Source organism: Plasmodium gonderi, assembly GCF_002157705.1.
Source record: "Plasmodium gonderi DNA, contig: Chr09, whole genome shotgun sequence".
Classification (NCBI taxonomy): domain Eukaryota; phylum Apicomplexa; class Aconoidasida; order Haemosporida; family Plasmodiidae; genus Plasmodium; species Plasmodium gonderi.
The window spans coordinates 672,793-699,592 of NW_021628934.1; the positions used below are offsets into that span (position 1 = coordinate 672,793).

The 26,800-nt window shown below is 29.6% G+C and overlaps 5 protein-coding genes across 5 annotated transcripts in view; 3 read left to right on the plus strand and 2 right to left on the minus strand.

The window, feature by feature from the left end:
- Positions 1 to 4,276: 4,276 nt before the first annotated feature.
- On the minus strand, positions 4,277 to 6,760 carry PGO_091370 (hypothetical protein; the record flags this gene model as incomplete). Its single annotated transcript, XM_028687725.1, has 7 exons — positions 4,277 to 4,386; positions 4,638 to 4,695; positions 4,985 to 5,125; positions 5,331 to 5,414; positions 5,626 to 5,707; positions 5,885 to 5,990; positions 6,706 to 6,760. 7 exons carry the CDS (start codon positions 6,758 to 6,760, stop codon positions 4,277 to 4,279), a joined length of 636 nt encoding a protein of 211 aa, XP_028543526.1.
- Positions 6,761 to 8,670: 1,910 nt separating this feature from the next.
- On the minus strand, positions 8,671 to 12,881 carry PGO_091380 (hypothetical protein, conserved; the record flags this gene model as incomplete). The annotated part of the gene is made up of 5 exons (XM_028687726.1): positions 8,671 to 8,825; positions 9,031 to 9,140; positions 9,359 to 9,416; positions 9,661 to 9,699; positions 9,830 to 12,881. The coding sequence occupies 5 exons, from the start codon at positions 12,879 to 12,881 to the stop codon at positions 8,671 to 8,673; spliced, it is 3,414 nt and encodes a 1,137-aa protein (XP_028543527.1).
- Positions 12,882 to 16,144: 3,263 nt separating this feature from the next.
- Positions 16,145 to 17,452, plus strand: PGO_091390 (ubiquitin C-terminal hydrolase, family 1; the record flags this gene model as incomplete). Its single annotated transcript, XM_028687727.1, has 1 exon — positions 16,145 to 17,452. One exon carries the CDS (start codon positions 16,145 to 16,147, stop codon positions 17,450 to 17,452), a length of 1,308 nt encoding a protein of 435 aa, XP_028543528.1.
- Positions 17,453 to 19,125: 1,673 nt separating this feature from the next.
- Positions 19,126 to 23,814, plus strand: PGO_091400 (hypothetical protein, conserved; the record flags this gene model as incomplete). The annotated part of the gene is made up of 1 exon (XM_028687728.1): positions 19,126 to 23,814. The coding sequence occupies one exon, from the start codon at positions 19,126 to 19,128 to the stop codon at positions 23,812 to 23,814; it is 4,689 nt and encodes a 1,562-aa protein (XP_028543529.1).
- A 2,894-nt stretch (positions 23,815 to 26,708) lies between these two features.
- PGO_091410 (hypothetical protein, conserved) overlaps positions 26,709 to 26,800 on the plus strand; it is a gene marked incomplete at both ends in the record, with an annotated part of 387 nt that continues 295 nt past the window's right edge. Inside the window, one exon of the mRNA XM_028687729.1 lies at positions 26,709 to 26,800. This exon is cut by the window's right edge and continues 295 nt beyond it. Coding sequence (XP_028543530.1) covers positions 26,709 to 26,800 — 92 coding nt within the window.

Consider the following 26,800-nt stretch of genomic DNA (forward strand, 5'->3'; position numbering starts at 1 on the left):
TCTAAGTGTAATTTTTGCGTAGTCGCGCAAGGTACATATGATTGTGTGTACCATATATATATATATATATATATATATATATATATATATACATATACATATATATATAATATACACACACACACATACTCATAGCATATGCATACAATAATATAAAAATATGTATACAACTATATAATATTTATTATGTATATACTGCATGTAGAATTTATATGTAAACATTTAAAGCACATCAATACGTGTACGCACGTACGTAGATATATATTAGATAAGTGCAAATGCATGTCATAAACTTATTTTCACATTCCATAAATGAAAAAAAAAAACAAATAATCAGAAATAGAGAAATTAAAATTAAAACAGTGAAAATAAGCAATGGGAGAGTAATGTTACTCATGAACGTTAAAAAAAAAAAAAAAAAAAAAAAAAAAAAAAAAAAAAAAAAAAAAAAAAAAAAAAAAAAAAAAAAAAAAAAAAAAAAAAAAAAAATCATGCAAAAATTGTTCAGAGTTCAGGAGGTTCTGAAGGATTAAGGGATGATGTGACATGGAGTTTTTTTCTACGTACGTGTATACATGTATATAACACATATTATATGTATATATATATATGTGTACATATATACACATGTATAATATAACTTTTTTACTTTTTGCAAAAAGTTAATTATATGTTTTTTTCTTTACATGTACACAACATGGTATATAGATTAGCGTGCACTGAAAAAAACTTATTGATTAGCTGGTAATCTTAATATAACATATATATATATATATATACGTGTAGAATTGAAAAAAAAAAAAAAAAAAAAAGTGCTTCAATTTGATCGTAGGATGTTATTTAAGAAAAGAATGATTTGAATATGAAAAAATCTTTAAAATTTGACAGATTTAAATAACTTACATTGGTAAAATGTCAAAACTGCAAATTGCAAAATGGACTATGACAAAAATGAAAATTAGCGCGAAAGTTAAAGTGACAGTGACAATGAGAGTGCCAAATTGGCAAATCGATTAACCAATAAATTTGGGCATTGAAATGTTTGAAGGTTTTAAAAAAAAAAAAGAAAAAAAATTTTAATAGATTGAAGGGAAAGGGAATAATAAATTAAAATTTATAAGAAAAAAAAAAAAACACAGTCGAATAAAATAGGGTAGGCGGAGAGTTAATAGTAGCTAAAAAAAAAAAAAAATTGTTAATGGGGGGGGCTATAAATAAAAAACGAGCCCCGTTGTGGTATATGTGATTTTTATATATGTATACATTTTTATAAAAATAAACAAGTGGAGAGGATGATAAGAAAACAGGAGTTTGCATTAATGCGTAATTAATATATATGTTATTGACCCTAGAGTAGATGTGAATCCAGTAAACGTGTTTTATATACATTGCACTCACGCATGTATATAACTAGTATATTTTCATATAATATCTACTCAAATAATATATTCACATAATAACATATATAACATGTTCAGAAAATATCTACGCAATATATAATAACAATATATTCATGCATTTTTATATATAAATAAAAAATCTAGTAGAAAAAGAGAAAAATTTAATCCAATTTGCATAAACGAAAACGCATGCAGTAATTAACGCTACGTATAAGGCTTAAAAAAAAAAAAAAAAAAAAAAAAAAAAGAAAGAAAGAAAAGGGAAAGATTGAGATATAAGGAGAAAAACAATTGAAAAAAAGGCAACCAAAAAAGGGACAGCCAAAAAAGGGACAACCAAAAAAGGGACAACCAAAAAAGGGACAACCAAAAAAGGAAAAAAAAAAAAGAAAAGAGTGTTTGTTGCTTCCTTCTTCTGAGCTTAGCATTCCCCCTTTTTTGCTTAACCTTAGTAATACATATATGTACATATATATATATATATATATATATATATATATATATATCTATGTAACGAGGGAAGATGGAAAGATAGTTCTGAGAGATCGGGTTGCGACAATGGACTTTTTATTTAACGTTATAGAAAAAGCATTCCTGCTTTCATAGTGTCGAAAAGGAGAAAAAAATGCATAAAAAAAAGAGTGTATGTATGTATATATATATGCATATGAATGTGCATATATACGCTCCATATCTATGCATGTACATGTAGGTACGGTGGTATGCATATAATGTTGTTATATATAGAATAAAGAGGAGCAATGTTTTATTTATAAAAAAATAAAGAAGAAAAAAATGGAGAAGCTTAAGGCAGCTTAGATTTCTCTAAAACCATCACAGTTAAGAAAATGTATGTAAAAATAGAATAACTGTGAATTATAAATTAAGAAAAGATTTTGTGAAAAATTATTGGGTAAGGCTTAAATGTTAATTTTATTTTTCTAAAATTTGGACTCATTATAACGTTTTGTTTTTGTTCCTATTTGATCTTTTTACAGGATTTATTTCTCATTCATATTTTAGCCATTTTTTTTTTTTTTTTTTTTTTTTTTTTTTTTTTTTTGCACATATATCAGTTTTACCATTTTAAAAAGAAAATAATTTACCTCGTTCCTCTGAAAGAAAAAACACCATGTCTGAGTCATCACTCTCACTCTCCTTTTAACAATTCTGAAATTGTTAAAAGCATTTTATGTATGGCGAGGAAATGAAAATTCAATCTAACGAGGTCTGATTGTGTGTGCACAATGTGTATGTATCAGAAGCAAGGGGGGCAATGCGGGAAAAAAAAAAAAAAAATAATAGTAATGTAAAAAATAGGTATAATGAAAAAATGACACAATGAAATAATAATAAATTAAAAATATCTTATAATAAAACAGAATAGTAAAGTAAAATCCCGTTCAAGACATAAAACAAAATAAACGCAACATCACCACCTGTTTGTTGTGATTATTCCTCATGAATGAACCTCACAAATTGAATTTCTTCACTCGTCTCCCTCGTTTACTGTCCCTTGTGCTGAAATAATCATTGAGTATACAATTGCATCGATGCAAGGCGACGTGTGCAAAGCTACTAACAGCTGACTCAACAAAGTAACGTAGAAAAGTGGAGAAAATATGATAACGTGACTTTGATACTACCATTTGTCTTATAACCCCATAACCATCGAATACATACGTACAAATGCAAAAAAATGGTTCATATAATTATCTATGGATAGAAATTTTGCATCTCACAGTTGTGATGTTATAAAAATGTACTCAAAAAAAAAAAAAAAAAAAAAATATCCGCAACATAGTGTAAAGAAACATACAGATAATTCACTAGCTAGCGAAAAGTCCTAAAGTGATACTAGCATCAATAACTCATTAATAAATTAAAAATTTGCTTCGAAAAAAAAAGTAACATACGTTCTAAGGTATACAATTTTTTTCTTCTTTCTTAGTAGCAAATAAAAAGATTACTTGAACATGTGTATGTTTTTTAGTTAATTTTACTATTTGTTAAGATATGGATATAGGAGGGACAAAAGAGATATTTATAATTCATATCCCTCTAATATTATGGAGGAAAAAAAAAAGGAAAAGGGCTTACTTGAGAAGGTATATATACTACACATATTCGTGGATATTATATATATATATATATATATACGTATAAAAAAAAAACCTGTACGTTCATATTCATAGCCGTATTTGCAAATATGTTTTCCTTTCACTCATTTATGAAAAAAATAAAAATAAATAGAGTAAGAGAAGAAAGAAAAAAAATAGTACAGGTACAAATATATACACCAACGTAAGAGCCAGTTCTAAAGTTTAAAAATAAATGACAAACGGGGAAAAAAAGGATTAGCAAAAACAGGACAAAATCATATCGATGAAATAGAATTAAGTGGAAACAAAATAAAAGCCAATCGAAAGTGAAATAAAAAAAGGGGGGGGGGGGGTAAAGTAAAAGCAGTAAAAAAAAAAAAAAAAAAAAAAAAAAAATTTTAAATGTGACAAAATTTAATGATGCAAATTTAGTCCACGCAGGAGACAAATATATTGTTAATACATGTGTAGACATATATGTACATATATATATATATATATATATATATTTCCGTGACTTATTCTGTTATATCCATAAAAATTATGATTTCAGTAAAAAACTTCCTTCTCTCATTTTTATTAAAGTACATTTAAATAGTTACGATCCTCACTCTTTCTCCCCATCTGTTAAGTTAATAGCCCCTACTTTATAGCCACAGTTTTGAAATAATTTTAAAAATAATAGGAGAAAATAATTAGGAGAAAAAAAAGAAAGGAAAACAATTAATTCACCCTCTTAGGTACCATTACAAAAGAGGGATAAAGACATATGTTCTAATTTTCACACATATCTCTAAATTTATCTATGACATTAAATTCTTCTGTTTCCTTGACCACGGAAGGATGACACTTTTCTACACATTTGACACACATTTTGAGCGTTGCTATATATGTGTGTACAGAAAGCATGGGGAAGGAAAGTGGTGTGCGTGTGTTTGTGCATGTGTATGTTAACCAGAATTAAACAAATAAAATCATATCTATATGATTCCTCATTTTGTTCAATTTGCATAATCATCACACATCTTAGGATATAAACTCATGCCTCCTTATTGTGTAATTATTTTTTACTACAGTATGCATATATCTAAACGCTCACACACCACTCATGGTTGATTGTGTTTCATCCACGTACCTTTTGTTTCGTCAGCCCCAACTGCCGTATTTAGCTTGAACCTTGCATACGGATAAACCTGAGTCGAAAAATGAAAATAGGAAAAGCAAAGTGGATTAAAGCACACTCAATTGGCCAAACATAGCAAACGATCTATATCAGGAGAAAGCGATCTAAATCAACTACATTCGCTACATCAAAATAAAATATAAAAAAAAAAAAATGAACACATAATAGAGTCCCATTCCGTAGACACTCTTTTTTTCATTATCATATTTCATACGTTATAAAGGAAAAAAAATCAAAAAAAAAAAAAAAAATTGTTATAACAAAGCAAAGTGCTACAACTTGTTGTATCTTTTTCTTACATGACATTCTTTTAATTTAAATGGATCTGTGTATCCTATCCCTTCAAGTTTTATATTTCTCTTTCCATCTTCATCTAGAACGGTTAAATATGATACGTATACTCGTGCGAAATTGGCCCCTTCTGGGATATATAGTGTAAGCTGATGAAATTAGAAACGGGAGAAATAAAAATGAAAAATTAAATATATATATATATATGTATATACAGGTATATGTGTGTACAGGTATATGTATATGCAGTACATTGTAATGGTGGTGATGTGAAAGGGGTTGCGCGCCCCCGTTATATTTATTTTCTGTGGAAACATAAATGATTAGTCATTTAGGTTGAAAAGTATATATTACCTCCTCTTTAAACTCAAGTGAGTAAGCCTCAAGGATGTATTTCCCTCGGACAAAAGAAGAGTTGTAATTAGATTTCGACATAGACTGTAAATGGGGAGGAAGGAACACAACAACGAGGTATGTAATAAGAAATACATTTGATATGCAGGCATGCAATAAAAATGCATATGATATGAACAAAATCGAGAAAAGAATTCTATTAGGATGCCCCCCACCCCCAAAAAAAAAAAAAAATTGTCTTCTTTGCACACACTTATGATGTGAATAAATATGGTTGCATATTCCTTGATCTTACCATTTTCACATCGTCATTGTCAAATATTACCGTACAGAAGAAGAAAATTTGCCCATCTTCCACTTCGGGTATATTTATTCCTCTTAGAAAAAAAAAAAAAAAAAACAGCTAGAAATGTCGATGGTGTAGATTGAACAGACGAAGGATGGTAAATATAAATGAATATTTACAAGAAAACATAAAAAAAAAAAAAAAAATGGGACAATTTTTTTTTTTTTTTTCTATCTCTGAAATACTTTTTAACATTTAAAAAAAATACCTCAATTCTGATAAGATAAAAACAACTTTATGTGCTTCCTTTGTTTCCTTTTTTTGAAACATTTCTTTTAGCTTATCATCTGATATTCTGTTCGGATTGTCTTTTCCTAAATAGGCAAATAAAAAGGCGCAGTAATACATGAGAATTAGTGGGGGTCATAAAAATTGGTCAGGGTCACAAAAATTAGTGAGAATCTCCAAAATTAGTGAAAATTTCTGGAAAATTGTGCGAGGTTGAAAAACGAATTACTACTCCCTTTAATGTCAAGCAAAATGGAATATTTCTCTATTCAGGGAGAGGAGACGTGTCTCTGAGTTTATTGGGAAGATTCTATCAAATTAAGGATCTAGGTATACGATCCGAATACTTATACATTTGCTTATGCACAAATCGAGGGAACTTCATAAAACACTACGGGATTTACATTCTTGTTGTAGAGAGTGATGGAATAGTGAACCTATAATGTCATACTTAGCAGCAATGTTATTGTCAATGCATATCATTTTTTCCATCGTAGTCTCGAGCAAATATCTTCTACATATTTTTTCATCCCCCCCCAACTATGTAGTGTAATTTTATCTCTATCATTTTTATTTTGTTTTGCCCACTCTCCCCTCTCAGAGGGAATCCAAACCCTCGCACATGGACGTAAAGAAGTAGGGAAACAAACACGTAGGGAAATAAACAAGTAAGGAAATAAACAAGTAAGGAAATAAATAAATAAGTATATATATATATATATATATATATATATATATATATGTATTTACATATGCGTGGGAGCAGACGCAATAGGGACGACTGTGCGATTCTATTCTTACCTTCTTTTGGACGAAGTCCCATGAATTGTCCTCCATAATTCTTGTTATAAGACATTTTGGAAAAACACGTTAAACTGCGTTGTTCTTTTTTTTTTTTTTTTTTTTAATGATTCCACAGAAATAGGGAATAAATGTGCGTAAACAAATTTTAGAAAATGTTGTAGGAAAGTTGAGGATAACAACCAGAGTTGGTTGGTGCTCGTTAAAATTCGAAAAATGGTACGCGATCGTTTATAAGAAGTATATACATGTATATATACATATATATATGTATTACAAAAAAAAAAAAAAAAAAAAAGGAAAAAAAGCGACACGTACGTGTGTGTACACATGTACATATATGTACACATTTGTGGACTTTTTTTTACAATATCACAAGTGTAAAATCTTTTACTTTTAAAAAGATGAGATTTAAAAATATATTCAAATTTGTTTATATCAGCTTTTGTTAGCTTTATATCTGCTTACATTTATTTATATATTTATTTACTCATTTATTTTATTTAATTTTTTTGTGTAGTCAATTTGCGCGTTTTGTCCTACTTGACTGTTAATAATTTTTTTTTTTTTTTCTTTTTTTTTTTTTTTATACACAAATATGTTTACACTATTTTGTATATTAGTATAATGCTGTTGCATTTTTTCGTATGAATTTTTTTTTTTTTTTTTTTTTTTTTTTTTTTTTTTTTTTTTTTTTTTTTTTTTTTTTTTTTTTTTTTTTTTTTTTTTTTTTTTTTTTTTTTTTTTTTTTTTTTTTTTTTTTTTTTTTTTTTTTTTTTTTTTTTTTTTTTTTTTTTTTTTTTTTTTTTTTTTTTTTTTTTGGCATGCCCATTTGAAGAATTTCCGCCTGACTTTTGTTCATACTTTTTTTTCTCACCATTTCCCTTTCACTCATGAAGGTCACATGCTCACCTTTTGGGTGTGCTTCCCCCATGGAACTCATTGTTAAGCATAAAATTTTGTCTAAAAAGTTACAAAGGCGGAAATGCGAAAATGCGAAAATTTTAAAAATTTGCAAAAAAAAAAAAAAAAAAAAGCTGATAAGGCTGGGAAGAGGCATGTAAATTCTTCCTTTTTTAATTTTTTTTTAAAGTGCTATTCTTTTATATGTTCGGTTTTAGTGAATTTGTGATTTGGGCTCAATTCTGTCTCCTCCACAATCCTTCTAGTTGTCTTCCCGTTCTTGGATCACTTAATTGATTATACCACCAAAGACGTTCCAAAAATTGTCACATCTCAGCATTTTAGTTATGTACATATATGCTGATACGAATGCATGCATATATATATATATATCGATGCATATGTGAAACCTTAAATCTGAAAATGTAAAAATGACAACCTTGAAAATTTCCAATTAGAAACTATATCTTGAGTCCCGAAACGAAGATTATGAAATGCATGTCCAAGGATATGTGAATGAAGGTTCAAATGTATATGATTCAGGTGGAGGTCTATGTTAAGACAGAAGGGACCGTGCATTGCATACAAAATTTTTCCATATATAGTGGTTAACCACTTCAGTTTGTTTTTTTCCCGTTGCTTACATTTCCGCTAGGCTCACATAAGGGAGGTAAAAATACAATAAAATACGAGAATGATAAATAGCATATTTTTACTGTTCATGATGAGGAAGTTAATTTGTTTAAATGTTTTATGCAGAAAACTACAAAAGTGAAAAAGACTGGTCTTATAATTTGATTTAAAAAAAAAAAAAAAATAAATAAATAAAAATAAATAAATAAAAATAAAAAATCAAAAATAAAAAATCAAAAGAGTTTAAAATTTAAAGTGGTTAAATTGGGTTATATTAAAGTAATAAAGTGACGTGATATGAAGTGAAACAAAACAGCGTGTGGCAAAATAACGTGCAGCAAAATGAAGGTGAACGTTAAGTTCACGTAAAAGGCAATGTGCAAGCGTATTGCAATTCTGCTGACACAGGTGTTAAAGGTCTGGTCAGCCTCAAAGGAGTGGTTGCGCTAGCTCAGAGTTCCTTGGACTCATGTACACATGTGCTTTCTGCTTCTTCTTAAGGTAAATGGTGATTATTAAAAAGAAGATAAGGATGATTACCAGAATGACGAAAAAAAGGAGAATGTACAGTCCCTTTAAATATTCTGCCGCATAGGAGGGGGGGGAGAAGAAAAAGAGTACATGTATTTATATGTATATATATATATATATATATATATATATATGCTTATGTATATGTATATATATATACTTGTACATATGCACATTTTGTCATGCTGCAATGCATATCCATTGAGCGCAAAGGTTCCAGTCCATAATGTTGCTCCTTGAACTAAATTTTGATATTACCTTCTTTTATCAGAAAACAACCAAAAACGTAATTATTTATGCTTATAATTATCATTGTTACCAATTCGAATATTGCAAAGGCTGATGTGATGTTCTCATTATTTTTTACACTATATAAAGGGGTCCAAAAAAAAAAAAAGGCGAGGAGGATAGGGAGAGAGATTTATGAAAAATAAAAAAAAAAAAAAAAAACGAAACGAAAAAACACACATAGGAGGATTAATATCAGATGTATCGTATAAAACATGCATGCTGTAGGTAACCATTATATACATGCACATGTACATATGAACAAATTTTTTGTAACAAACCACTCGCTGCAACATACCATAGGTGGGTGGGAATTTGAGAAATAATAACTGTGGGGATGATGGATTCGCTTATTCCTGTTACGTAAGGGAAGGGAAGGAAAAAAAAAAAAAAAAAAAAAAAAAATGTGTATTTCAAAATGTTTCTTTTCTAAATGAGGATGGAAAATAAAAAAAATTTTGACATAGTATTAGGGTTCTCTGTGCATGTAACTGGGAAAAGTGCATTATTCTATATGCAACAATGTTTCATCATTTCAACATTTCTATATGTTCCAAATATTTGGACTTTTTTTTTTTTTTTTTTTTTTTTTCCCCCTACCTATGAGGTTGAAAAAGAGGAACGCTAGGGCTTCTGAATCTAAAAAGGGAAAATAAATATATACATATATGTGCTTCTCCACATTTCATAAGAAAAGATGTGAGAGGGAAGGAGGAAAGAAGGGTATCTAATTGGACGTGTGGCTTGCCACACTAAATATTGTACTTACTCATGTTAAACTTGTAGCAATATATAGACCCAGATATTGCAATTAAAATAAAAGATGATGAACACAGGAGAAGAGACAAGAAAGATCCTATGTTATCAATGATATATCCAGAAAAAGGAATAGCTATCAATGAAACGAATGTCATAATAATTGTATACACATTTGAGACATAAATATTTATATTAAACACAAACAGGTAAATATAAAAAAAGTAATTAATAAATATGTGCATAACGGATAAAAGAAATGCATATATGAATATAAAAAAAAAGAAATAAAAGGTAAAAGAGGAGAGGAATATTTTTATATTTTCATACATTTTCAAAATTTTATGTTTAATTTTGTAAAATGTTTCATTTCTTTTTTTCATAAACAAAACTTTTGATTCATCCTTATTATGAGATAATTCAAAGTCGTTAGAATTGTGTAAATCTATATCTCCCTCTTCGTCACTATAGTGTAAATTTATATCACCCTTTTTATCACAATAGTGTAAATCTATATCTCCCTCTTCGTCACAGTAGTGTAAATCTATATCTCCCTCTTCGTCACAGTGGTGTAAATCTATATCTCCCTCTTCTTCATAATTTGGAATTAATAAAACATTCTTTTTCTCTTCCTTTTCAAAATTTCCCGAGTTTTCCAAAAAGCAATCACTATCATGATTCTTTTTTTTTAAGCAATTTTCAAAATCACCCTTGTCACCAGCATTTCCTTGTGTACATCTATCATGGTAAATAAGGCTAGACAATTCTACAGCACTCATCTCTGCTTCTCCTTGTGATTCTACTTCTCCCTCCTTGTGTTGATCCAAAAAATGCACTGAATCACCTTTTGATATTTTTTTCCCTTGTTTCCTTATACAGCTTTGATTATTCTCATTGCTAGAATTTTTTATTCTTACATCGCCCCTATTAAAACTAGATGTATTTTTTTCTAGCCCAACTTGTACTTCCTCATTTACGTCATCATTTGAGTTGTAAGCGCTATCCTCAAAGGGACGATTGCAATGTGAAGGTACTGCATTGGTAAGCACTACTTCTGTGTTTAAATGGCCTGCTGTTAATGGGACCTGCGAAGCATTGATCTCTAAGCTCTCCTTATCAGTAGTTTCCACACTATTTGGATTTAACATGTTGAAAGATTCTATGCAAATTTTGTATGGTTTCATGGTATAGCTATGATTCTGTTTTCTGGTGAACTTGGGTGTGACATGTTCATGGTTTCTGGTACTACATTTTCCGTTCGGTGTGAAACTTAGACCATTCTGTGTAGAAGTTAGTCCATTCTGTGCAGAAGTTAGTCCCTTCTGTGCAGAAGTTAGTCCATTTTGTGAAGAAGTTAGTCCATTCTGTGTAGAAGTTAGGTCATTCGGTGAGTCCATTCCTTTGTAAGTACTTTTGACCTCAAATTTTGGGTCGTCAATTTGAATAATTCTGAGTTTATTTTTTCTGAACGTGTTCAGGCGGAAATAGTCATAAAAAATGGACTTTTGTAAATTCATGTATGCACAGAAACTTATTTGAATATTTTTATCTTGACATAAATCAATATGAACTAGGATGTTGTCAATATTTTTATCAACCGAATATATGTAATACGTTTCACTGTGGTAGAAGCAAATATATTTGTAATTGTAAAATATAGTGTGCATATTTATCCACAATGTTTTTTGATAAAACCAATTATATGTAAAAATTAAAATCATTAATAGTCCAAACATATCTATAAATAAAAATAATATTATATAATCACTAATGTCTGTATTGGAATTATTATTTGTTACAACATAATTCAAAGAGTGTGCTAATAATTTAAATAAATTGTTCATCAATATGAGTAATGATGTTATCACACCTATGTTTACATAAAATATACAATACATTATTTTCTTCTGGTATATCTTTATATACCCGCTGCATATAGAACTGATAATGATGAATAGGTACAAATAATTCAAGTAATTCCGTTCGTATGTGTACACAACTTCGTCTTCTCCCTCCTCTGCCTCTATTTCATATCTTTTGTCTCCTTGGCTGTTTTTTTTCCCTCCTTTTGAATTAGTTACTTCCATTTCATCTTTCCAATTTTTTTCTAAACGCTTTTTTCTCCATATGGTAGGAATGGATCCGATTTTTTTATCACGAGAATAGGTCCCCGTTTTTTCAACCATCCACAGTTTCTTAATTAAGTGAAAATTCTGAATAATTTTCATTGCACCCATTTCTAATGGTCCTACAGCTAAGTATTTCTTCGAATCTAATCTGTCTTGAAGATTTTTTCGAAAAAGTAAATTTATTTTCTTCCTGTTTTGGAATATGTTATTATACTGATTTGTTTCAATTTCATCATTGTAGTTCTCGAACTGGTTGATAACTATGTCCCAAGGTTTCACAACAACATGAATCATTTTTTTATTTTGCACAGTTTTTAACATGTCCAAGTCATGATTCAAATTGGTATTGTTACTTTGAATATCACTCAAGATTAAGAAAATAATAAAATGAGAAATCAAATTGACAATATAAATGCTGTTTATAAAATAATTATTTTTTCCCAAATCGAATATAAGTATAAAAATATATGTCAATAGGGAGCTACAATAAATTAGAGATAAAATATTACTATATAGATATATCGATTTGCTATTTTTGCCGTCATTTTCATTACATGAGTATGGACCATTGTTTGTGATATTTTGTCTGACCTTGTTCAGGAGGAAAATTCTTTCCCTCAGGTAGGTATTACCAATAGTAGGTACATGGTGCTCTTTCCATGGGCTTCCATTTCTGTCTTTCTTCGCGCTTATACCCACGTTATCTTCAATTATTGATTCTACATCTGAACCTTTCTTCGAGTACAACAATTTGCTTATTTGACACGCTGTTTTCTTATTAGTGTTTATTTCGTTACGAACCCCAGTTAACATGAACAAAAAGGGGAAGGCATTTTTGAATATGTGTGTCGAGCACGAGAAAAAAAATACACATATTAGGAGCAGTATTTTATTTTTTCTGGAAAAGTAGGCGCTGCTGATTTTGTACTCAGACATGGTGATTTGGGGGTGGTGCAAAGACAGATATGCAAAGGGAGAAGTTTTGGAATACTCTCTTTTACACGTAAGTTCGCACGTGTCTGTGTTCTTGAGTAGTATGTTGCGAGAACGAGGTATGGGAATTCCATAAAAGAAAAAATCTTTAAACGCTGGTCTTTCTGCTGAGAATAGGAACAGCTGTACATGCAGAATGCATATGTTTACATGTGTAAACGGATATACCTGTGCGTCTATCTAGGAGGTGCCACATGCTGCTATAATTTTTATGGATTATATTTGGAGTGAGGTGCGATATGTGGAATGGTTCCAATCCTCTGGGATTCGTTTCTGTCAGGCTTCTACCTCCTGTGCATGTTCTCTGAATTCATCATGCAGCATATTAAGTGCTTATGTTGTGCGGTTGGGTACGCTTGTGTTTTTATTTTTTCTTAAAATGTTGCCTTTATTTTATTTGCTTTTTTGGTTTTTCTTCTTTTTGGTTTTCCTTCTTTTTGGTTTTCCTTCTTTTTGGTTTTCCTTCTTTTTGGCTTTCCTTCTTTTGGGTTTTCCTTCTTTTTGGTTTTCCTTCTTTTTGGCTTTCCTTCTTTTTGGTTTTCCTTCTTTTTGGCTTTCCTTCTTTTTGGATTTTCTTCTTTTCTTTCTTTCTTTCTTTTTTTTTTTTTTTGGGTTTATCAGATCACCCGTATGTTTGTATTTTTACCCAACTATGTAGTACTAATGGTTGATATTAAAAAAAAAAAAAAAAAAAAAAAAAAAAGAAAAAGTGCGTGGGGGTCAACTATTATTTTTGTAAGAAATATATGAAAGTGTAAAAATCTCCTATTTCTTCAATCAATTAACGGGACTGTGGTGCATGTATTAACCCCTACAAATATGCTTGTACAACTTGCCTTTGGAGTTTTTGTTCATTTCCTTTTGTCCTTTCTCTTTTTTTCCTGCTTCCTCTTGTTTACTCTTTTTTTTTTTTTTTTTTTTCTTCCCTATTGTACCTTGTTATATATATATATATATATATATATATATAAGAATAAAAAAATTCTCCCATTTTTTTCCACATTTTTCTTTATTTCTATTTTTTTTATTTTTTCCATTTTTTTCCTTTTTTTTTGCTTTACGCATCCATTTAAATACAACACTGACGTGCTTTATGTAGAAAAGGACCTAATCTATTGAGTGGACTTGTCGTTCAGTTTACTTGATGGGGTAGTAGATGAAGAGAGAAAAAGCCAAAGAAAAAAAAAAAAAAAAAAAAAAAAAAGAAAAGGTTATCATGCCTGTATGTGTGTGTACTAGTAAAACATAGACACAGTAAAGCATATACATACATGAATATGATCACGCTGATCAACACACATATGACCATGTTTATGAACACCCCTATGATTTTTTTCTTATGACCATTCTTATGAACATCCCCTATGAATAACCCTATGATCCTGCGCACATGACTATGTAGGTGAGTGGAGTAATTTTTTTTTGGCAGCGGTGTGTGTGAGTCAATTCAACAGAAGGAAAGAAATTACCTATATCATCTTTCGTACTTGCCCAAGCATACATAAACCACATACCTACACCAGAAACATTCATGATTTTTATTTATGTCCCATCCTTTGACAAGCGCATTTCCCTGTGATGTGATGTGATGTAATGTGATGTGATTTAATGTGATATGATTTAATGTGATATGATTTAATGTGATGTGATTTAATGTGATATGATTTAATGTGATGTGATTTAATGTGATGTGATTTAATGTGATGTGATTTAATGTGATGTGATTTAATGTGATGTGATTTAATGTGATGTGATTTTTTTTTTTTTTTTTTTTTTTTTTCAGCACCATACATTTTGTACACATATACATATACTCCAACCCTGTTACTTTAGCTTTTTTTTTTCATTTTTTTTTTTTTTATTTTTTATTGTATTTTATTTTTTCATTTTCTTGTTCGATTTTCTTGTTCGATTTTCTTGTTCGATTTTCTTGTTCGATTTTATTGTTTCATTTTAAGGTATCATTTTATTGTATTATTTTACTCCATTTTTTTCGTGCCTCTCTAATTTCATAACAAGAGAATTGGATCAAGGAACGGAAGTCATCACAAAGATCAACCACAAGCAGAAGGGAGCAGAAACACACATGCCCTTAAGCAACCCTCCACAAGAGAAGAATACTTTTTTCATTTTTCATTATTTTTTTTTTTTTTTTTTTTACTTCATTTAAAGGTATGAAAACAAGCATTTCTCTGTTACCCCTCGCTTTCTTTAAATTTTTTTTTTATTTTTGTTCTTATTCGAAACAAAATGTATTTATATATACATTTTGGATAAACTTCCTTAATAATAATAATAAAAAAAAAAAAAAAAAAAAAAAAAAAAAAGAATTCTTTTTTTATTGTAACTTTTCCTTTGCCCCTATAAGCTAAATAAATGCAAGCACAAATTATTTATCATTTCTATTTCTGCTTAGTGCGTCTGCTTATCGGCTCTATTTATTTATTTTTTTTTAATATTTTTTAAATTGTATCACCTGGTATCAAGAAACATACTTCGTTTTTAAAATAAATTCTGATGGTGTTTCCAAGTATGTCACTTGATCCCTTGTCAATAATTTTTAGAAGAGACTCAAGGAGTATCTTATAGAAAAAGCCTGCACTTGAATAGACACTATATCACTTCACCCACGTATTGTCCCATACCTCCTGAGGAGCATTTTTTTCACGTTTCATGCTTTTTGCATTCATTGCACTCTTCTTACTTGTCTCTTACCCTATGAGCTCTTCGAACCCGTGAAGTGTTAATACATGAATATCTCCTCTTGAACGAGAGCTCCTTTTTACCACCACGACAACTTGGGCATTATGTATGTGTAACAACATTCCCTTTCTCACACTTGGTTGTGGCAAGCATATATGCACACGAAAATATACATGTGCAGTTACAAGAATGTATAATCATGTGTAAAATATGCCCAAATAAATATATACACGTGTTTATACATGTATATATGTTCACGCAGGCTGCTCTGTTTTCTAAGACACGCTTGATGCAACTGCCTTTAATTATTTTGCATTTTTTTGTGCAAACTTTTTTGCGTAAATTTTTTTCATCAACATTTTTCTGCAACATTCTTCTGCAATTTTTTTCATCAACATTTTTCTGCAACATTCTTCTGCAACATTCTTCTGCAATTTTTTTCTGCAAATTTTTATTTTCCTACCCGTGAAGGGACCGAACGAGCAGACATCGTGCAGGAGAAGATGCAAAGAGAAAGGAGCGAGAACATGAGTGAATGGTGCCTAATTGAAAGCAACCCGTGCATTTTTAATGACATGCTTAATCGAATGGGTGCAAAAGAGCTTTCAGTGGAAGATGTGTACGATTTAGAATTTTTTGATGATTATATAAATAACAAAGACGTTGTAAATATAGAAAATATTTTAAGTATTCAGGAATATAAAAGTGAGAAAGAAAAAAAAAATAATGTAGACGAAAATGTTCTGAACAGTTCAGGTGAAAAAGTGTTATATAACAATAATATATGCAGAGAAACGAAATATAATAAATTGTTAAAAAATAACAGTTATCTTTATGGAATTATTTTCTTATTCAATATTGGAAACAATTATAATAAAAATAAATTTATAGAACATGTTGTTCCTGAAAATCTTTTTTTTGCAAAACAAGTTATTCCCAATGCATGTGCAACGCAGGCAATTTTATCTATTGTTTTAAATAAAAATATAGAATTAAATGAAGAAATAAAAAATATAAAATCATTTAGCGCTAATTTTGACAGTTCCATGAAAGGGTTTACTCTATCCAATTGTAATTTCCTCCGTAATATACACAATTCCTACAAAGCTCCAGTATATGTTGAAAGAGAAAATTTAAATGAAGAAAAAGGAAAATCTAATGATTCTTTTCACTTTGTTTCATATATACAATATGATAACAATGTATACATGTTGGATGGACTACAGGAGGGTCCAGTTTTGATAGGTGATACAACAACAGGATTCCAAAATGGAACTAATGAAAAAGCTAGCTGGATATACATCGCTAGAGAACATATAAAAAAAGAAATTAACGATATTTGCAACAGTAATAATAATAATAATGGGAAAGGAGAAAGGGAATCAGACAATCGATTCAATATCTTAGCTGTAACAAAAGATAAAGAATTTATTATTCAAGAATTTATTAACATACATAGAGTTCTAAGACAAAGAGTGAATATTAAATTAATTAGTCTAGGAAAAAACATTACATTAACCGATGAAATTAATGAAGATTATTATAACTCTCTAAATATTCCAACTATAGAACAGCTTCCTGATAGTATACCTGAACTTGATGATATAGAGAAAAAAGCATCATTAGAAATTACTTATTTAGAGAGACTTTTAAACGATCAAATAGAGATTAAAAATGCATGGAATAAGGAACTCACCTTTAAATTTTTTAATTTTTATCCATTTATTATGTCTTCTCTGAAACTTATGGCCAAGCATAAGCTTTTGAAAGAGGTCTACCAAAAGGAAAAGCAGAAGAAGATCACCCTCTGACATGTCACACCATGGAATCACCTCACCCTCTTTCAACCTCTTTTCATTTTCTCCTTTCTCCCAGGTGTATGCATTCTTCAGCATGACCAGCATACACGCACAAGCACAAGCACAAATGTTTGTATGTATGTATGCATATACACATATATGTAATTATGATTGGCACCTATATTTATCTAAATCTGTCTGACTTGCTTACATGGTAGGAGGGAGAAAAAAAAAAAAAAAAAAAAAATGGCTCATCTATTGCTAGCTCAGACATGTTTGTGTGCACTTGAACTCTTTTTTTTTTTTTTTTTTTCTTCCTACTTGCAAGAAATATACTTTTTCCCCTTAAAAACAAAAAAAAAAAATTTCCCCTCCCGTTTCTTCTTTTAAATTTTTTTTTTTTTTTTTTCAAGATGTTCTATATATGTGTATATGTGATACATGTATTAAATCGTTATACGCGTGAGAAGAATTCCATGTTTTTTTTTTTTTTTTTTTTCTTTTATTATTTACTTCCTATTTTTTTTTTCCTCAAGTTATATGTACCTCTGCACAGGAGAAAATGAGAATGTGTGTCTTACAACTTACTGGACGAATAATGCTCACGTCCCTGTGATGCAACCTTTACTGATCCTCGCAGCACATATGTAAATATGTATCTATACACAAAGTAGTTACAAGGATATGCACATATATGTATACACATATGTATTGACCCTTTTTAATAAAATTCACTGGTGAAGAAATAACACGTAAAGGATATTCCTATTTTGTGTGAAGATCATAATTTGGAGGAGCTGAGACATCTGGGACATCTGGGGAATTGTACTTTTGGCAGTATTGCAAAGGTTTCGAAAAATAAGAAAAAAAAAAAAAACTGCTACTTGATTTATAGCTGAGTTTGTAATTCTCCTTTTATCACATAACTCAACGCACACTTGTATTTTGTACTGGTATGTTTCTTCTTCCACGTCTGCACACCTGGACGTACAAATCTATTTCAAGGTCTATCCTATGTATATTAGTGCATATCTGTTTCTGTAGTGGGGGACTTGGATGAATCCTTCCTCCCTGATTCATGTGCGAATCGTATGTATATATATTAGTAAATAGGAACAAATAAATAAGACAATATAGGAAAAAATAAGACAATATAGCACAAAGTAAGATAAATATATGACAAAATATGGAAAAATATGGAAAAATACGGAAAATAAAATGATATAAATTGACATACCACAAAAATAATATACTACACAGAAAAAAAAAAGTATGCAAAACACAAACTCAACACCTGCCTGCTGACAAAGACATATTTAAATAAACATTGAAACTCATTTTAGAATCAGCGTGAAAAAAAAAAAAAAAAAGAAAAAATTTTACTTTCCCAATCCTCCGTATAAGATGTAAATAAAAAAAAAAAAATGAGAGAACAAGGGATAGAAACAAAATTAAAAAAAAAAAGGAAAAGAAAGAAAAAAAAAAATATAAAAAGTTGGAAAAATGGTGTAGATGATGAAGCTACACTGCCATATTTAAGTTTCCTGTGCGAAGAAGATGACATAAATTTCTTTTGTAAATTTGAAGAAGAATGGGAATATAATGATAAGTTAAGGAAAAATTCAACTAAATGTTATTCTACTTATTATGAAAACTCGAAGGTTCCAACATTCAATTACGATGTTATGGAAGAGTCCTATTTACAAATTCTTGTTAATAATGAAAATTTCACATATGACAAAAGATCATGCTTATCTATGAAATATATATATGATAAATTATTTTTACATTTCTGTGATTTTGAAAAGCAGTTGAAAATGGACATAAATTTATGTCACTCCACAAGTAACAAGAGTAAAAACAAAAAGGAGAAACAAAAAAATATAAATGTGAAAAATGAAAAAAAAAAATTAACATACATATGTGCCTCCACAGCAAGTGTAAACACAAATAGCACCCTTCCAAATAGACGAAATGTGTTTCTTACTAATGAACCTTCAAGGACAAAAAAAATTGAATATCAAAATGAACAAGATGTAATATTCCATAACTTGGCTTACAGCAACTTGAAAAGTAGCATTCTGCAGTATTACATTCCTCCAGTTGGATATTCTAATCAGTTTATTCTAAATAAAAGCAAAATGGATAACGTGAGTAATGTCATAAATGTGAATCACATGCATCCCTGCACCCCGCATACAGAATGCACAGAACCAAGTGTAACTTCCAGTGAGAAGGAAAATATGCGTTCCCACGACCTAGGAAAAATAAAAAAATATATATACACATCTAAGAATAAAAAGTGGCAAGAGAGTAAACATACAACTGGAATGAACAGAAAATCAAGTGGAAATAAGGGGAATATTCTAAGCGCAGATGAAAAAACATCTGAAATCAGAGCCATGTTCCAAAACGTAGAGGAAAAAAAAAAAGGAAATTATCAATCGTTGGGCAAGAGGTCAAAATTTCGTCTGTACAATTACACCTCCAGTGAGGAGAGTATTATGTCCTTTTCTAAATTTTTACCTGACTCGATAAGAAAAAAAAAAAAAAAAAAAAAAAATTGCAAATCAACATCCTCAAAGAGAAGGAAAACTAATAACAAAGAATCAGAACACGATGCTAACACCATTTTTAATAATATTATACAGTTATGCAAAAAAAACAAAATATTTACTTTTAAAAAAACGAGGAAAAGAAGTGTAAGCAATTGCAAGTTCACCCACTTTAAGGAAGAGAAAAAAATTACTTCTCATCATTTTTTGCCTGACCACGGTTGTAAAGACGAGACACAATGGATTTTTTCAAAAAAATTTGACAATCCATCCTCTGTAAGAAATGTTTCTGCTTCTTCCCTCAATAATAACTCATGCGAAAATTCCAAGGAAAATCAGTTGACAGGATGCATAGTTGGAATGAATAGAAATGATGTGTTGCAACTCAAGAAGAAAAGAAGCTTTAGTGAATGTTCATCCATTTTACCAAGAAAATCAGATCACCATTCCATGACGAGAGTGAATAAAATATGTAGAATAAATGCGTTCCACTTATGCGGTGCCAAGAAAAAAGGAGCAAATTGTGCTGCACCTACAATATCAAACAAAGTGGTAGAAAGTGGAGAGAATGAAAAGACAAAGGTACTCCCAGTCTTGATGATTGAAAAAAGGGAGGATGAGAAAAAACTACTGAAGATACAAATTTTAAAAGGATTAAACAAAAGAAAATACGATCCAGGTCATCTCGAACGAATGGTTAGTAGAAAATGTGCACCTTTAACTAATCAGGAATTGAAAAGTGTGTTGAATATGGATGTAGAAATAGAAGAAGATAAAAAAAAGAAAAATTCCATGAAAACAAAAAAAAAAAAATTCAGTCAAAACAACAAAAAAAAATTCAGTCAAAACAACAAAAAAAAATTCAGTCAAAACAACAAAAAAAAATTCAGTCAAAACGACAAAAAAAAATTTAGTCAAAACAACAAAAAAAAACTAATTCCCAAATTTAACATTGCAAAAGCATGGCCATCAATTTTGAAAGTACATTTTTGTTTTCTTTATCTAAATGAAAATTATGAAATGGTAGGACATCTGTACAGACATGAGTACATATATATAGATTTTTATTTAACTTATGTGTATATAAAGGCACTAATAAAATTAAAAAAATATGATTACTGCTTGGATTATCTTTTAAAAATTAACCAAATCTGGAATATCGATCATGTAAATATTAAATGCATGAAGAATTTCCTTTTTGCAAAATTATATGAGAAGTTAAAAATGTACAAGCTCAGTGCAGCAGAATATTCTAAGGTAGTTTTTACTCATGTTGAGAAACACATATCCAATTTAGAAACTCATGCACCGATACACGAAAGGAAGAAAGAGTATGACATCAACATGATAGAAATTCATCCATTTATTTTTTCCTCTTTGGACAAGTTAATAGGAACAGGACAAATGAAAAAATCTGAAGAAGTAGCAATGTTGAAATATGTCCAGAAGAATTACCACCAGGGGAGGAGAGTCATAAATTTTTATTTCTGCAAAGTGGATTGCAAAGACAGCTCCTTACACAATCCGAGGGACTACATGAACACAAAAAATGAAATAACGTTCGACTTATCAATGCACAGGTACAAAAATGAGAATTTTATGAACATGGTCAGGCAAATTCGTTCATCGCCTTTTGGAAGGGAGAATGTGAATAAAGATCTAGCAAACTGCTCGAATCCCACGAATGTGCATTATACCAACAATTCGAACAGCAAATCCTATTGGGAAAGCAAATGTAACACATGTATAAGCAATTCAGTTGCGACAAATCGTGGGGACATGGAATACTATAAAGAGGTACATCCATGGAGAGATCGATATATCGATAAAATCCTAGATGGAAAAATACAACGAATGGAAATGCATATGAACGAGTCTTGTCATATAGGAGAAACAAAAAGAATCTATAAAAATGGAGATAAAAACAGGGAAATAATAATGTCTTACGAAGGTGATATTCCAGAAAAGAAAAGGAAAAATATAGGACTCTTACAAATGAGTCGCATCAAAAACAGTAAAGTTTATATAAACATGAATAATCATCTCATGTGTATTACTAGCGATAGTGATGAATTATTATATGAAGAAGATGATGTGTGGAAAACGGATAGGTGTAACTTTATTGATCAAGATAAAAGAGAAAACTTTGATTATTCCAAAATGGAAGAAAAAAAATTCATAATGTATTTTAATAATCTCATACAAATGGGATATATAAAACAAGACAACAAGGTTCTTATCCATTACGAAGATTTGTGTGTATACTTATTTCGTGTATACTTCCACACTAATTATAAGTGGGTAATAAGGATGGTTAGGAATTTTGTCAGAAATAAATTTTCGAATAAAAATATATTAAACACGGCACGAACTTTTGGAATTCGATTAAACCTTATTGATGTTTATTCTGAAGAGGGACATATAGATGATGAGGTTGGGTCAAAAAGAGAAAGACTAATCCGTAGCAAAATTTTTCCTTCACTTTGTGTTAAAAGAGTAATACACTTAGGGGAATATCGTATGTATATTGACAAACGCAACCCAATTTACAGTACTTGCCGAATTGGAAAAATAACCCTGATAGATGTCCTGCATATCATTTCATTTTGCCATCGAAATTATGATTTTGTGAATTCTTACTGCTTAAGTAAATATGCCATGGGTAGAGAAAATGTGTACGTGGATGAAGATGCCATTCTCCTGTTCGTCACTTCACTCACAAATTTGCATGATATTTTGAAAGGTAGAAAACACAAAATTGTGCAACTAGTACGTCTTTACAATGAGAAGGTAAATCATACAGTGCAGCAGAAAGAACATTATTTCTCCAAGGGAAGTCAAAATTATATATATAGGAAGGATCATCTTGATTATTACATATGTGGAGTTATTTATTTTTTAAAAGGAGATTTCAAAAAATCATTTTATTGCTTTAAAAAATGTTTAAGCATAAAGGGGGGGAAGTTCTATCTTGCGTATATATACATACTGCACATATTGTCGTTCTCTTCTCCAAAGTGTGACATTTGGGGAAGAGAGAAAAAACGAATATTTCATGAATGTATCCGACTAAAACCATTCAACATTTTACCCTACCTAATATACTGCTCTAGCGTAATAAAAAGAATGCAAGAGGACTTAAATTATGAAAGAATGAAAAAGGATACAAAGGAAAAGCAAAAAAAAAAAAATATGATCATTCATGCAACAAATTTTTTAAAGGATATTTTTACAAAAGCAACAAATTTGGATGATGAAAATATTTTTATATACAATGAATTATTTGTTTATAATTTCTTACGAATGAATTTTATTCAGTGTGAAATGGTCTTAAATAAAATATTTCTAAAACATGACTTTTTTTCAATCCCTTGTATATTTTTCCCTCTCTCAATTCTCCTGTACAATTCAGGTCTTTTTTATTATTTATGTCAAAAAAATATGAACAAGTCAGAAAAATGTTTAATTAAAATTTTATACAATAACCCTTTTGATATCAAGTCTTTAAATCTTTTAACACACATCTTGTTTATAAAAAAAAATAAGAACTGGATACATTTTTTTGATTATTCCATCTATTTGGAAAAGGCATTACTTTCGCAAAATATTATTGATTTTCATTCTCAGACATATTTATGCAAGACCCTTTTTAACAAACTTACGGAGTTGCGCGATCTCCGATTGCTCGAACGATATTACAGAGCACTAAAAAGAGTTCGTTCTGTTTATCCATTTGTCATGAATTATATTCAAACAAGTTATTCGTCCCATATGATCGGATATCCGCAATGTTCCGTGTGGGGAAAAGTGGCCGTTTAACCGTTTTTGCACTTGAATCATTTTTTATGTTTATTATTCTACTTTTGCATTAAAAAAAAAAAAAAAAAAAAAAAAAAAAAAACACACACACACCCCACAGACATCACTACCAAAGGCTGTGGGAACAAGTATGCAAGTATAGATATACTATTTCTTTTCTTTTTTTAAAGTATAACAACCTGAACAAATCTGTGCATTCAATTTTTTTTTTTTTTTTAAAACTTATCCACATTATATGTGTTTCATTTTTTTTTTTTTTTTTTTTCTTTTTTTATAAATGACGTGCATGTAAAAATTATGCAGATTGTCTACTGCTACATGCGCATACAAGTTTGACCCAAATTTCATGCAGTTATAGATGTTTAATGTTATTCACGATATGGCAATTTTGCGAAAACGTTGCAAGAAGGGAGGGAAAAACAAAATGGCCAACATATATGTAATTCGAACAGTACGACTCATTAATCATCTCACTTATGTTTGCGAGTTTCCCATATCGTTCCAGCAGAAGGGGACGAACAAAACTACGTTCTTAAGATATTAATAAACTAGCCTTTTTAGAAAAAAAAAAAATTGCAATAAAAATAGCAAAAAAAGTATTAACGGTCAGGTTAAATGGCAAACTTGTCTGTCATAGTCAGGCGATCAGATCTACTGTGTTCGATTTTTCGCTTAAGAGAATAGAGGTATTACAATATTTGCTGACTTTTTTCTTTTTAGTTTTTCTTTTCCTAATCAGCATTAAGCATTGTATATTTGCGCTATGCTCTGTAGATGATAAATATATATGTATATATAATGTGCTTACCCTCTCCCATCACCACCTCAACAACATATTCGATTTGTATTTATTTACGACTATAAAGGAGAAAACAATAAAGACAAGCGGATATATGTATAAAGTAACTTTATGTAAATATATATTTATAACTGTATCCATAGTTGGGTATATACCCATTTGGCACTAATTTTTTACCTTACATTACACAAATTTTAATGAAGACTATAATTTAAAAAAAAAAAGGAATAAAATGGAAAAAAAAAAAAAAAAGGAATAAAAAAAGGAATAAAAAAAGGAATAAAAAAAGTGCTTTTTGTTTGAAGTATAAAAGTTGGTTTTATTTGTATAAACCTGAGTATGCAAAAATTTGTTTTTTAAAAAAAAAAACAGAAAAAAAAACAATGAAAACCGAAAATTAAGGCTGAAATGATAGCTGCAATTAGGGATTATTTACTACTCGTGTCTGGGGATATGAAACGGTTCTTAAAACCAAAAAACGGTTGAATCATATTCTCTATCCAGCAGTAGTGGCAAAGCTGCATATATATCTCAGCATACTCTTAATACAAAATAGAACATTTTTAATTTTTTTTTTTTTTTTTTGAAAAACACGCTATATGTCATATATATATGTATATATATGTATTTATATATGTATGTATATATGCAATACATACATAATTATGCGTATACAAAATTTCATCCATGATTCCCTGAAATGAAATTCCGATTGGATATGAACATTTTTTTTTTTTTTTTTTTTTAATTTTATAAAATTTTCGCGATTCGGACAATGCGTTCATCGAACTGTGAACTTTTAAACAATATGTTTAAGCAGAAAAATAAAAAATAATAAAGTAGTAAAAATAAAAAACTAAGTAAAACGAATGGCAAATAAATAAATTAATAAAACAAATAACAAATAAATTAATAAACAAATATACAAATATATCAATATGCAAATATACAAATAAACAAATAAACAGATACATAAATCCTATATGAATCGCGAATGAAGCAGTAAAAACTAGTGAAAGGATGAATGGCTTTTTTATTCTTCTTATCTTGCATGTACACTAGCACACTAGCATAGTCAGCTAATTTTTTCTTGTACATTATGCATATGTATCATATCACACATGAGTTATACATGGTCTCGCACGAGCATATGCAGAATATTATTTAGCAAAAGTCTCTTCGATAGAAACTTATTGGTATGCGCATATTATATATTTGGTTTACGCCCTTTTTGCTTTTCTCTGTTTTACTTTGCCTTTTATTTTATTATATTTTTCGTTATTCCATATTTCTTTATTATATGTTATTTTACTTTTTTGTATTTTTCTCGAGTAAAGATATTTAAGATAAAATAACAACCAAATCCCCACCTTAGAAAGTAAGCTAAAATGAGCAGACCAAGTTCTAATCCCAAATTGACGCATCTTGCATATTTGGCAGTTTTTCAATTGGGATTATATTTCTTCTTTTCCACCCTGTGATCGATCACACTTTTCCAAAAAGAGTTTCAAAAGGAAAAGGAAAAATTCATTTAACCATAATGTTTATGAGAAATATATTATATTATCTTAATGGAGGGAAAAAGAAATTGAGCATATGTACATTTATAATATTACATATATGTATATGAACAGATATATATATATATATTTGTTTTTACACAAGTGAAGGGAGAACAATATTATAGTTGCAACCATTTCCCGTTTGATCAAGAAACATAAAATTTTTGCGTAAAAAATGGATTTTTTTTTTTTTTCCTTTTTTTTTTCACAGGCTAACATCAATTTGAAACAGTTTACATTTTAACTAGTTACATTTTGCAGAATATATGGCATACATTATTTGTACCCAATTATCAATTGGACGAAACATCCTTTTCTTCGTTGCACACTAATTCGATAGTTGCAGTTTTTTATAAATTTTACCAAGTCTCTCGAACCCTGATCTAGCGTAGATCCAATCTTGATCCAACCTCGATCCAACCTCGATCCAACCTGCCCATCCGCTCCTTATCTTATTTTATTTTTTTTCTATCCCCATATTCCCTCCTATTTTTTCCTCCTATTTTCCCCTCTTTTTTGAATCCTTGTTAAAAATGTTTTGCTTACTGTTCAATACAATCATATTTGTGGTTGGACATCTATTACCTGTTGGACTTTCTCTTCATGGATGGAAGAACAAGAAGTA